General features: G+C 37.2%; 1 protein-coding gene across 1 annotated transcript in view; it reads right to left on the bottom strand.

Moving 5' to 3' along the window:
• Positions 1 to 14,884, bottom strand: part of PDZD8 (PDZ domain containing 8) — a 63,752-nt gene that overhangs the window by 36,916 nt on the left and 11,952 nt on the right. The window contains exon 2 of the mRNA XM_019725252.2: positions 6,601 to 6,726. Coding sequence (XP_019580811.1) covers positions 6,601 to 6,726 — 126 coding nt within the window. The remainder of the gene's footprint in view (positions 1 to 6,600; positions 6,727 to 14,884) is intronic.

Genomic DNA, 14,884 nt, shown 5'->3' with positions numbered 1-14,884 from the left:
AAGCCTCAATTCCAATCAGACTGCCTATGTGGTCAGCTTACTTACGTATTTGTTTTGTGTTAGCCCTAAATTCCATTTTACGTTTCTAGAGTGCAGGTGTTAGACTGGACAATTTTCTGTGTTTACCATAGTACTTAGACAAAATGCCTTCACTACTGATAGTGCCAGTGGCAGAAGAACTGGTAGCAGAGGTGGTAGAAATAGCAGCAGTGGTGGTAGGAGCTAACATTGCCTGCAGGACAGTTTTAAGAGCTTTTACATGTATTATCGCACTCAATTTTCACGACTATTCTAACAGATTATTCTACCAATATTTTTACCTTAATTTACAGATTAGAAAATTGTGACCTAGAGAGATTGGGTAATTTGCTCAAGATCACACAGCTAGTGAAGAGTCTGGACTACATAAATTGAGATGAATGAGTTTAAAAATTTTTGACAGAAAAAGAAAAAGAGGCAGTTATCTTTTGGACAAAATCATAAATCCTACCTGTAAATAAAATATATTAGAAGCACTGACTGACAGTTATGGTTTAATGGCACAAAGAGAGGAAAAATTCAGACTATTTTAAATACTCATTTGAATTCTTATTTTCTGACCATAGTTCATTTCAGTTCACTTCTGTTGAAGATATTATATATAAGTATATAGCATGCCAATATCACGTTTAAAACATCTTGGAGTTTGGCATTTTGCTCTGGTTTTATGTCAGTTGGGTTCCTAGTTAATTTTAAATTCTTTTTACAATTCAGACATCAGAAGAATTAAAACAGCTACATTTTGCTATGTGAAATAGCAATGAAGGTATTCAACTATAATACAAAAGAAACAATATTGTTTTCTAACACAATACCCTTAGGGAAGAGAAGGTGGGGGAATAAAAGACAAGCTACACAGACCCAGGACAGATGAATTCCAAATTTGGAATCTCTGAAAAGTCTGCTTCATAATGATAAAAGGGTCAATGTATCAAGAAGAAATATGCACCAAACTACAAAACCAAACTACAAAAAAGAGATAAATTCAGAGTCATGGCTGAAGACGTGAACACCACACTTCATCCAGTAATTGACAAAACTAGACCAAAAAATTAGTCAAGACACAGAAGATCCAAATGACAGTTCTCACTCTGTATTAACTGCGTATCAGAATTGTGTCCCCACTTTGCATAGTTCTGACGCGCAAGGTTTGGGTTAACACAGTGCCATGCTGAATAAGAACTGTGTATATATATTTTTGTACAGTTGTGGCTTTTGGAAGCATGTTAATGCTCTCTATATAGACATAAATAAGAATCATGGATGGAAAGGTAGGGGTTGGGGTACATTGAAACTGAAAGTGAACTGAAACAAATAAACCCAACTATACTTCAAATGAATAAGATAGTCACACTGAAGGGGAATTAGTCTAATTTATGAATACAGTCATGTATCACTTAATAACAGGGATATATTCTGAGAAAAGCATCGTTAAGCAATTTCATCGTTGTGCGACCATCACTGAGTGCACTTACACAAACCTACATGGTGGAGCCTACCACACACCAGGGCTGTATGGTACAGCCTCGGGCTCCCAGGCTACAAACCTGTACAGCACGTTGCCAGGGCACATGCACAGGCTGGCTCTACACCATCACGGAAAGCTTTTCCTGAAGTGGCAGTGGCACCTGAAACTTGCTAAGGTTGCAGTTCTGGTGGACCTGTGTCCTGTATAGGATCTGGGGTCTTCAACAAAGAATTTACAGCAATGTCCTCTGAAGACCATCAGGCTAGATCTGGGAGGGATGCAGTGCCCTCTGAACATGTAGTGCAGAGGGGACAGTCTCCTCTGTGTGAAATAGGTCAGTGGCTCACTGACTGAGATGGAATCTGTGCACCCAAAATTAGGGTGTTCTGAGTGCAAGGGAATCTATTGCCAAGTCTCACAGATACTGCTCCCATGAGAGAGAGAAAAAATTTTCCTCCTGAACCATCCTTCCATTGGAAATATCCTTCCATTTCTTATAGGAAATTGAGCTCCATTATAATCTTATGGGACCATCGTCATATATGTGGTCTGTTGATGACTGAAACGTCATTATGTAGCACGTAACTGTGCAGTACTTGACCATACACCCTCATCTTGGGTAGTGTAGGGGAGAATTGCAAATACATCCTGAATCCTTTTAGTAAGTATGTTTTCTATATTTATATGGACAAAGCAATTCTGAAACTATCTGAGATGTATTATAGGACTGAGCGAATGAGTAGAACTGCTGACATTATTGGAGCCAGGGTTCAAGGGAACGAGCAAAGAACCAAGGCAAGAAACAACCCTATGAGGACGAATTGGAATTGGAAGTATTGGGTGAACACGATTTCTAAATTATATGTGTGTGTGCGTGCATGTGTGTGTATGCATATATGTATAAATGTCTATACATATAGGTATTTCGCACCTCTTTCCACTGAAAGGGCCTAGCTATGAATATATGAAGTAATATATGAAGTAGCAATGAACACACCCAACACCCAGGTTTGATTTCTAATATCATTCTCTACTAAAAGGAACCCTGCTTTTTGGCAAAATAGCTGATTCTAGAAGTGTGGCAGAGAAGATGAAAAATGAACCTGAAACAGCTTGTTAAACGAGAAAGTAATGAAGACCTCAGAAAAAGGGGGACAGGGGTCATGTCACAAGAATACGGAGCCAGTTTGAAGGGGTTCCTAGTGGCCAAATCAGGGACAACTGAGGCACAAAATAATTAAGAACAGCAAAGAGTTATACTGAAAAATATAAAAATCCATGAATCTGTGCTGGTAATAGATAACTAGGGAATAAGGTAGGACTCTTGGGAATAGAGTAGAAGAATGTCAACTGCTGTGATTTTCTTTTCTGTATTTGTGTTAACATTAAATAAAATTTTAAACAATGTATTTTTGGAACCCAGTAAAACAAAACAACATGTTAAAAGCTGCTGAGAAAACACAGGCTTTAGAACAGTATACTCATAAGTGTGACTGACTCAAGTGAAGAACTGACCTTAATTAGAATCTTCTATCTATAATTAGGACAGGCTGTACCCTAAATGTACCACTTTAGAGTACAGAACTCTCACAGCAAAACTTCACAGGCTTTGCCTTCACTGACAATAATCTTATTTTGTTTTTTAAAATACAACTGGTTGATAAAAGCAGCCAAAGAGAAGAAAATGCATCCATTACTTCATTCAATGTCTTTTACATAAAGATGTGACAAATCTCTCCTAGGATTTGGTGCCAGAAATTTATCAGAAACTGAGAGCTAAGTAATCCGTTAAGCTCCCTCTGCTGCCAGAAAATTGATATCTTCTCTATATGGTTGTTTTTAATCTAATTCATATTCTATTTAACTGCACACGGGCATACGTTTTCTTTGCAAAATCCTTTAAGATAGACTATACTTCAAATGCACTTTAAGATAGACTATAAGATATACGTCAAATCCTTAAGACAGACTATAAATGATGAATCAAAAATAATAATCTTAACAATACGACTAACACTGATGTGCAATTATTTAGTCTTCTAATAGCAGTACTACAAACACAGCACTTGGGTTCATCTGTCATTTACAAAATCAACTTTAGCCAACGCAAAAAAACACAACTGTTCAGAATGACTGTGTTTTTAAAAAATTTGACAGACACCAAGTGTTAGAAGCAATTTTTAAAACAAAATTGTTTCCACCCCCAAGCTTTTAATTGGGAAATTCAAAACTCTATTTCAGATAATTAGAAAAGATCCTCCCTTTACAGCATGAGACCCTTTTAAGAAAATTCAAATTCCAGTTGTCACGATCAAACATGCAAAAAAGTTTTGTTTAAAGATTTTTCTTCTTGCTAAACACTATAACGATTATACTAAGGTGTAATAACAGAAGCTATGTCTACTGAAGGTTTACCACGTGGGAGGCACCGTGGTTTATGTACCTTCTCTGATCACAATCACCGACAAGGTGACAGACACCCTTGCCCATTTTACAGATGTGCAACTTGCCTAAGAACATATAACTAGGATGTAAAGACAGCACTTTCTAACTCAAAAACCAGTATTACTTCCACTTTGTATTGGCTCCTGAAGCATAAAGCTTCCAGTTGTATAAGAACTCCAATATTTTCAATAAACAGTTTGTTTTCTATGAATACTTCTATTTCTTTCCTCCTTGGCAAAATTACCCTCAAAGCTTTACAACATGTAAATCTGATGAATGAATGAATGAATAAATAAATAAATAACTAAATCTCCTTCAAGGCTATCTTTGCAGGTTGGGGGAATGGGTGGATGAGTAGTTAGCTAGGAATTCAGAACAGAAGAGTCAAGAAATTTTGTGAAAAAACTGTCCTTCAAATATCTAGACGTTGCTATGATTATTTTGGGAAAGGTAATCCAATAGAATGATTCTGAGGCCTGTGGATCTACATGCCATTCACTGAAAGAAAAAAAAAAAAGCATGGGTTCAAAATTTCCTTTGCCACAGGCCACTTGAAAAATATCCTTCTAAATGTTAATATGACAAAACCAAATTCTAATTATATATTCAATGCTCATGCTGTCCATGGCATATTAGCTTGGCTACTTCAAATTCAGACTTGTACAGAGCTAAGTTTTTATTGTATATGTTATTTTACTGTACACTGAAGTTCATTTTACAAAATTTACAGCATACTTTATCTTTCTTTGAGAAATGAATTCCTCTTCAGACTTTCTGATATAATGGGGCACAATAATTAGTCATTCCAAGACTTAAAAAAATATTTAGCATATCAATGATATACTCAAAATTAACCTAATTATTAGCAAGGGCACAAATATATTAGGTATAAAAATATAACCTCTGTACTTCAGCACTTGTTTTTGAGTTGGAAATAAAAATAGACGTGATAAGTACCAAATAAGTGGTACAAACAAGTGTAATAGAAATGCGGTGTAAGGACGACAGAATATTTGTACTTGGAATGGTCAGCACACACACTAAGGAGGTAGATTTTGAGGTGAACCAAGAAAGGCTGGTTTCAAGGAGCAGAAAATGGGGTAGGACCTTCAGCCTGTAAAAACAGTGGGGGGCCCACACAAGGAGATCGGCACTTCAAATTATCTAAAGCAGGGGATGATGAACTATGGTTGTCCATAGGCCAACTCCAGCCCCCTGCTCGTTTTTGTGGGGCTTGTGGGCTATCAGTGGTTTTTACATTTTTAAATGGTTGGGGGAAAAAAGAATATTTCATGACCCACGAAAATTACAAAATTCATGTGTAGAAAGTTACGGGCACACAGCCACACCACACCCATTTGTTTACCTCCTGCCTATCTATGACTGCTTTCACACTACATGGCACATTTGAGTAGTTGCAACAGAAGCCATGTGAATCATAAAACCTGAAATATTTATAATCGGGTCATTCCGAGAAAGAGCTTTGCTAACACCTTCCCTTAGGAAGACCTATGTGGCTGAGGGGATTGGGCAGAGAAAGATACTAGAGAGGTAAAATGAGCATGTAGGCAATGGCAATGATTTGGGTCTATATTCCACGAGTAATGAAGAAACCATTAAAGACTATTAAAGAGAGTGACAATTAGATTTGCATTTAGAAAAGCTCATTCTGATTGTTATATTCCTAACCAGTGTTAGGAGGTAAGTGTGGACAAAAAAAGAGCTCAGGAAAAAAATCTTACCAAAAGTCACCTCCCAGGGTGATCTGATCATAAATTCCTAACTGGGCAGGTCATGGTGGGTAGCCCATAAAAAGATTTATCTTTGTCTTAAGCAAGCCTTGTCCATTGTTCTTGTGTATCGCACCTTTGAAATGCCAGAGGAATCCTCTTTTTTCAGATCTCTTGGAAGCGTAACCACCCTCAAGGGAGCACATGATCTCAACTATCCTGCACCTTGTCTTCTCCCACCTTCATGTATCTTCCTCACATTTCCCTCCTTAATTCCGAATGTATAAAAAGACACTGCAAAACTGTCATTCTCCAGCGCATCTGAGATCTTGCTTTCCGGCATGTTGTTAGTTGGCTCAAATAAACTCTTTTAAAAATTCTCTGCAGGTTTGAATGTTCTCACATTGACATAAGTAAGGCGGCTAGTGCACTACGTAGCTCAAGACAGATATGAACACAGCTTAGACTATGGGGCTCGTAAAGTAAAACAAGGAGTCTGAGCAAGATTATTTCAGAGATTCCCTTCCAGCTCTAACATTTTAAGAATCACAGGGGTTTCCAAGTCTGGTTTTGCAACTTTCTGGGTATTTCCAATTATCACGAACAATTCTCAAAACGGTTACGCTATGAACAGCTCTCCAATAGGTAGTAAGTCAGACATATGCCAACAGAGTATCATGCATCCAAAACTGGGAATCAAAGATGAATAAATGACCCTCCATTGGAATGCTTTCTAAAATACCGTTTATAATTTCTGCAATCCGAAAAGAACTACTTTTATGAAATTTATGGTTAAAGAACTTACAGATAATACAATGTAAATGAACACAAAGGGGGAATAAACACAAATACTGCTTCAGTACATTTTCACTGCACTTTCTTTCCCCTCGTGTAATAAGGACAAAACGCAGAACGTACCTGCTACATTCTAGCAGTGTGACTTTCAGCCGGCCTTCAATAAGCGCCCATTGTTGTATATGGATATGCTCGTCTTCATCTTCTTCAAATCCTTGCAAGGTTTGGAATGGAAAAAACGGCTTAAACCTGACAAAAGGAAAGGAGAGTCTAAATTCTGAAAAATAAACAGTTTAAATTTCTGAATAATAAACAGCACAGTGTAAAACAGTAGCAAAGCCCTAAGACTGCATGTGCCCAACAAACCCGCGCTTACCACACTCCCCATACCCGGCAGCAAGTGCTGCCTTCTCTGGGGCGCCCACACCTCCTGGTTTATTGGCATGCTCTAAATGACAAGGTGGGACACTCAGAACAAAGAAAAAGAAAATCTAGAGCTCACCAGGCGGCCCTGTAACGTGGGTGAGGCAGGTGAGAAACTCTTTCTGGACCAGATGGGAAGTGTTCCTACAGAACAAGACCAAAAGCCAGAACGCACTGTTCCGTGGAAACCACTCTGGTTTCACATGTATTATTGTGCCGACCCTCATGGTAACATGGTGAGGCATGGTTGCAAATCATTTCCTCATTTCAAACAGATAAGGAAACAGATTCAGAGAGAAAGAGCCTGCTGGAGATTGCATTCGTTATTAAAAAGTTACAAGATATATGCCAGCAAAATGAGGGCATAACGCAAGAAAGAAGAAAGTGATCCAGAAAACAGTGGGTCCAAGTCAAGAGAGCAATGATTTCCTAAACCAAGATGACAGGTGTGTGACAAACCAAGAGAGAAGCCCAGTTTGGGGCAGGTGATGAAAATTCCAGGAAGGAGAGCTCCAGGAAATAAGGGGAATAAATAGGATAGGCAGAAGAAATGAGAAGAAGAGGTTAATTTTCCAATTAAACCTTGAAAATTTAGTTAAGGCAATTAGGTAAGAGAATAAAAACAAATTCAAACTTGACTTTAGGAACATACTGCTTTGAATGGCACACAGATTTTGAAATTGAAATCTAGAGAAGGAAACATAAATCTACATATTGGGCAGCTCTGCAATAAGAAAATTACCCAAATATCATAATTATGTAAACACACACACCAATCAAGAAGAATTGAACTGTTACCAATTATACACAAGGATGCAGTTCAATGACTGAAGAGTGATACAGCTAGAATGGGAAAAGGCAGAGGGAAGGTAAGAAAGGGAAACCCTTAGCTAAATCCTTATCTGTCTTAGTAGGAAGTCCATCAATAGACAACGTCTAAAGTTGTTGCATCAAGAACAGCTGTATGACATTGTCTAGCAACAGAGTAGTAACGCCATAATTCTCACAATTCTATGAGGTGGGTACTATAATTAATACCTATATTGTAGATGAAGAAACTGAGACACAGAGAGGTCACATAGCTAGTTCAAGGTTGCACAGTGAGTATGTTGGGGAGCCAAGATAAGAATGGCAGCCTGGCTCCGAAATCCGTGTTCCTGATCACTGCCTCTTAAAAGTTGTTAAAAACAGAAATAGTTACAACTGTTAGCTTCTGAAAAGTCTGACTTAGGGAAGGAAAGTAGAGGGTTTACAAGTAATTGCTGATTTTCATTTTAAGCCCTTCTGTTACATTTGATTTTTTAAATTTGATGTTTAAGTTATGTATAATACGTCAACTACAATGAAAAGCCAGGCTATCCACTATTGAACAGGACAGCACAGACAGTACAAACGTGAAACTATTACAAGTGTGACTATTGCAACTCCTTGGAAACTGGACGTCAATAGCTACTAAAACTGAGTAGATGGGTAACCAATGGCCCGACAATCCCACTCCTAGATACATCTAGTAGCAATGTGCAAAATGTTCACCAAGAGATGTGTATAAGAATATTCATAACAGCACTAAATTCAACTGTCCATCAACAATAGAAAGGATAAACTGAGGTACATTCACTCACACGGCGGACTACTCCACAGCAAACATAATGAACAAACTACATCTATACACAATAATAACATGGATTAATCTCACAAACATACTATTAAGCCAAAGGAGCTAGAAAACCAATGAGTGCGTATAGTATGACTCAACTAATATGAAGTTCAAAAACAGGCCAAACCCCCACAACAACCCAGAAAGCAATGGTGGTAGAAGTCAGGACAGTAGTTACTCTTAGGCAGAGCAGTGACTAGTGATTGGGTGGCATTCGAGGGACTTCTGGTTGCTGGTAACACCCTATTGCTTGTTCTGAGTGCTGTTCTGTTCACTTTGTACAAATTCACTGAACTGAATTTTTGTGATTAGTGCACTTTTTAAGTGGTGAGTTATACTTTAGTAAAAGTTTAAAATAAAAAAAAACCACTTAATTTAAAAATGCAGATTACTTTGGTAACATTTTAAAAATATGTAATTAAAAGTTACACCTACAAGAGAAGCTAAGCTTTCCTGACAGAATCTTTTTTAACGTCTAAAATATGTTTTTGCGCTTTATGTTTCTCCCAGACTGCTCTTACAAAAGCACCCTGAAGCCAGCTGGTGACAACTCCATCATATGGCAGCAGAAAAATTGTTTGCAACCCCTATGATCTTCAGAGAAAAACGGTTTACTACAAATCCAATATAAAAATATTCTGAGGTCTAAATCTACTCTTGACTTCAGCATGCGCTTGTGTATCCTTGCCAGAGTAATAAATCTGCTAGTTTTCAGCTCAATGAAAGGGAAAACTTTCTCACAATGAGGGCTAGTCAAAAAAAGGACACAGCTACCTCAATGCATTGCATCTGTCTCTACAAATATTCAGGCAGAGCTTGGATGAGGCTTTGTCAAGGAGGGAAGATGTGAAAAGAACACAAAATTCAGAATTATACTAATTATAGTCCCAACTCCTAGAGATTTGTTTCAAAATAATTAGGGGAGCAGAGTGTGGGAGATAGAGGTGATTATCTGGCTACGGATAATGGGGATTCACTGAACTATTAACTTCTGAGCGCATGTGAAATTTTCCACAGTGAAGAATTAGAAGAGGTTTGTTCTGTGCACTAAAACAACCTGGGTTCTCTCTTCCTGTTTTCCTTTCTCTTCTACGCATTCCTTAGCAACATCATTTCCTCTCACTGCTTTCTGTAAGTTCCACATATGAAAAGTAAATTAGACACCTTGTCTTCAAACTGTTTCCTCCTCTCCTGTTTTCTCTTATTGGCACCACCAATTTCACAGGCACTTGGAAACCTGAAGTTACCTGTTAACCCTCCCCTTCTCACAGGCAATCAGGTCCACCTCCATTGCCCTCCATCAGATTGCTAAAATGTCTCTTCTGTTCTTCTGTGTTTTCCATTGGCCTCCTTCAGGTTTTCACTGATTAATTAGAATGTTGTGATTTCTGAAATTATGTTCCCTCTTAGTAAAAAGAGTATTTTGTAAACTCAATACTTGAATAAAAAGCTACCTCATAGGGCTATTCCAAAGATTTAGAGTTCACAGATCTGAAACACCTAGTAGAGTTCCCTGGCGTGTCATGGGTACACAAATCCTGGGGTTCTTCCTTCTCTCTGCTCAACTTTGATCAAACTGGCCTCCTCACTGAATCTCCAAAGACATCACACAATGTCCTGATTCTGTCCCTTTGCTAATACTTCTTCCTACACTGGACTTCCATTCCATCTCCCTGTATCCAAAGCAGAACTGTCCTTTAATAGTCAGCTCAAATGTCAAGTCATCTCTTCAACAACAAACTATGTTTACTTGGGAATAGAGAGACCAAAGTTAGACACTCAGAGATTGCAGTCTTATTTCAGACTCAGGAATACAAACAACACTACATCCTGCCTAAGGAAGAAAGTAGAACCAGCAGCTATAAACAGGCAACTGGGAGTTCTATGTGGTTTTCACCTTTTAGTCTGACAGTCTTGGCTCTCTCACATAACTGTGCTCCAAATTCTCCCAAACCAAATATTAGGTTGGTGCAAAAGTAACTGTTTAAAGGGTTAAAAATTGCAAAAACCACAATTACTTTTGCACCATCCTAATATATAAACTAGATAAATCAGGGTGATGATATTCAAAATGTTTCTTCATTTATTGTTCTTTAAAGGCATCTCAGTATCCCTTTAAATAATGAGTTCCCCTGCTGTATTCAAAGATCATTACAAAACCTCAGCCACAATTTTATGGTGCACATTATTCTGTACAGTATGCACACTAATACAAAACTAGATATAAGCTAGAAAGAAAACAAAGTACAAGTGGTTCAAAACACTCTTAATTTTCTATACGTGTTGATAAACCATGAACCCAAATGTCAAATTTTCAATTTACAACTCAACTGGTATTACATAAAAAGACAATTCATGCACCAAGCTTACTAATGTTAGTACTGCCATATTATTTCTCCTGAGAGACTGCCTGCAAAGGACTCTGGTCTTTATTGTTAATTTGTTAACAATAACAAATTATTGTTATATTATCCTTTTCACCATTCAAGTTCTATTTCAAATCACAGAGGGGAACTGTGTAACCTGTCTCCGCTCCTCTACCATCTGCTAACTGCTTCCTCCTCTGTGTTCTAAAAGCACTTTATACACACTTTTATTATGCCACTAATCGCCTTGTTTACATGTTCCCCCCCCCACCGCGCACCAACTAAATTGTGAGTTAAATGTGGGAAAGAAACATACATGAGAGGCAGTACAGAACAGTGGTTAAGAACAGACTCTGGAACCAGACAGCTGGGCTTGGAATCCAGTTCTACCACTTCTCAGCAATATGACGTTGAGCAAACTGACCTTAAGCCTCAGTTTCCTCATATGCAAAAGGAAGATAATTATACCTACCTCACAGTGCTGTTATAAGTATTACATGAAATAATGAAAAGCATTGAGCATCCTTCACTTCTCAGCTTCTTTCTGACAAGGCAGCTGAAAACAGCATTAGGCACACAAGTTTTAGAGTCAGTACTTGGTTTTGATTTTTGGTGCTAACACGAGCTGTGAGACGTGGGGCAAGCTATTTCAACTTTGAGAGTTTCAGTTTCTTCATCTATAAAAGCAAGATAGCAATCAGCACCTATCTTATAGGTTTATCATAAGGATTAGATGAGAATGTTCACAAAAAGCCTTTGGCACAGTGAGTACTCTAGAAATATTTCCTATCTCACTTTCTATTTATCTATTTTAAGGTTGGTCTCCTAGAGACATGTTAGACAGCAAATGCCTTCCCCTCCACAAGGAATCATTTCAGGACTCAGCATACACCGCGTATGATGTTCAAGGTCATAGCTGTTTGTCTTCCTCAGACTTCAGACATGGCCATGATTTCAGTCACCGGTTGATTTTTTAAAAATTGTGTTCTTGTGAGGATATCAATTTGCAAGTGCAAGGAAACAAATTAACAATAAGCGGTTATGCCTTCCTACCCTAGTTATCACTTTTCTATCTCTGAGTCATTAAGCTTTGCGACCAAGGCTTATATTAAATTGAATATATTAAGAAATTAACTTATGGAAACCCATGGAGAATTGTTCTATTTATGGAATTCCTTGGTGTGCATTATGCTGACAAAGTCCATATGTGGGAAAATTATTTTAATTTCTGTACTCCTAAGGAGAAAAAAGTACTCCAGAATAGTTATAAAACTAGTAAGAACAAGGATTACAAATACTGTTACAAAAAAAATCCCACCCACGCTTCCATATACCCTCTACCTAAATAGGAAATGTTCACTTCTATCCAAATTCCTAATTCTGCAGAATAATTCCTAGAATAATCAGTATCTATAATGCTTCACAATTTTGTGAAGTGGTTTTATATATATGCTAAACAAAAGAGTGATAATAGAGGCTGCAGGTCCCTCGTAACAGAACTCAATAACTAGTGACTCAACTGTGAGTCAATGTTTAACTGATATCCTGTGCACGGGAGATAAAGTATCAAATGAGGTGAATTGCTCAGGGAACCAAAGTAGTTCTCTTGACCATGTCTGAGAAATCTCATGTCTTTTTATGTTTATCACTACCCGTAACATGAGGGTCCCTTACCATAGCCTATGATCAATTAAATTAAAATTCTCAGCTTTCACAGAGCTTTAAAAAAAAGGGGGTGAGGGTGGGGGTGGACAGAACCATGAGAACTGTCCTCAAATCCAAACTCCTTCTATTACTCTTAACCAGCTTCCCCAAAACACACCTTTAAGTAAGAGAATATAAAAATTACCCCTTTATGTTTCTAGCATGTCTGTAAATTACAAAATATTTTCATATACATCCTTGATTGTCATGATTCATAACAGTGTGTAGCCTTATAAGTCTTATTTTACATCTGAAGAAACTAAGCATGAGGAAGTCCAAGTGGCTTTCCGTGATCACATAGTAAACGGTACAGTCAACACTGCAACAGACCCACTCAACCCTGTGCTCCTTACAATACCAAAGTGTTACAACTGAAAATCATGTCTGTATCTAACATCTATTAAAGCTGATTCAGAAAGTGAGGCAATAGGGGCACTTCCTTTACACATGGTAAAAATAAGAAAACTCTAGGTTAGAGCAGTTCTCAAATATTTTGTTCAGAAGATCCCTATCCATTTTTAGAAATTATTAAGGACTCCAAGAAGCCATTGTTTATGTGGGTTATATCTATTGATATTTACCACATTATTAATTAAAAATAACTTAGACACATAAGAATGCACGAGCTCACATCCCATTAGCCGTCAGTGTGATAATGTCATTATCACACATCATGTAATTCCTGGAAAACTCCACTGGACACTTGTGAGAGATTGAGAGTGAGAAAGGCAAATAACATTTCTGCATTATTATGAGAAGTTTCGACTCGGTAGACACCCCTCCCACTCCACCCCCTGTACAGGTCTCAGAGCGCCAACAGGGTCTCCAAACCACTTTGAAAACCACGAGGTAGATAGTGGTTTTCACAACTCTCAGTTATGGCAATTCTTCTTAAATTCTAAGTTGTAACCCATTATCTTTAAGTATACTGTTTCTCACTACTAGATTAAAAAAAAAATTCTGGAAGGAAGGGCTGTTTTATTTATTCCCTTTTGGCGCTAATTCTCTTTGCAGTGCATAGAGCCCTGGACAAAGATGGTTACGGGGTCAATTGAATCTCTTCTGGAAGTTTAGTGGATGGGAGAAGAGAAAACATCTTAAGATAAAATCATTACCTCCCTACTATGGTAAAGGCATAAACAATAAAGTACATAATACAGAGGTCTGTTCTTCTTAAGCCAGTTAGATGTATCAAACAGACAAAAGCTCCATTCCAGCTGTGAAGGAACAGCAAAAGATCTGAACAAGAGAAATGAGAAGAAAGTTAATACTTTAAATGTCCAGCTTTCTCCTCCTTTTTCTCCAGCCAAATAAAAGCAGCAAAGCTTCTTCTGAAATGTAAATGACTTTAATATTATGTGTATCACTGCTTCTCTTAGTTCATAATTACCTAACTAAAGCCAGAACTTACTAAGTGAAAATATTAAGATGATTTGTACCTGCACATGAGAAAAATCTCTGTATTAGACCCATACAAAAATAACACAGAAGTGAATAATAATGCCACCTTACATTTACATAATTCTCGTCTCTAAGAACTTCAACTTTAGAGTTTTATATCATTCAGTCTCAAAAATAGTAAGTTGCACAATTTGTCCAAAAGTACACTAAATAACAAATCAATAGTAATTCCAGAAATAAAAAAGAAATTTCTCATCATGTAATGCTATCGTTTCAGAGCAAGATGCTAAGCTATTTTCAAGAGAAATCTTAAGAGCACAAAGTAGTACCCCCAAGGCTCTAACTATTATTACCACAGAGTCTGATCTAACAAATGCTTGTTGGCTGAAATGAATCTCAGAGGAACTGAGTCCAAATTCTAACTCTATAGTACTAAAAAAATTCAAATATTTTGAGTAATTTATTCAAATATTTTAAGCAATTTACTAAAAATGGCCTATAATTTAGATAAATTGTATTTGTGGGCATAATTAGACTAAAACTTCCACAAATTTTCTCCTTATACTTCATTAATCTCAAAATATCGGAACTAAATAAATTTAATCTGTATTATCTATCACCACTCCAGCATTAGTAAAAAAAAAGACACATATTTTGCTACAAATATGTTTAAAATTTTTCCATGTCAAGAGTTCACAATTCTAGTCCTGATTAAAATCTAAAGTTAAATACTGAGAACTAATGACCTTTCCAAATATTAATAAAATAGACCAGACATCACCTGTCCTAAATTTTACAGAAAATAACATTATACTTAATAATGGTGAGAACGAATAATATTTTCAGTGCATTAGAA

Source organism: Rhinolophus sinicus, linkage group LG07 (genome assembly GCF_036562045.2).
Source record: "Rhinolophus sinicus isolate RSC01 linkage group LG07, ASM3656204v1, whole genome shotgun sequence".
Taxonomy (NCBI): Eukaryota; Metazoa; Chordata; class Mammalia; order Chiroptera; family Rhinolophidae; genus Rhinolophus; species Rhinolophus sinicus.
Note: the sequence above shows the minus strand (reverse complement) of the source record. Positions and strands in the feature narration are given on the sequence as shown.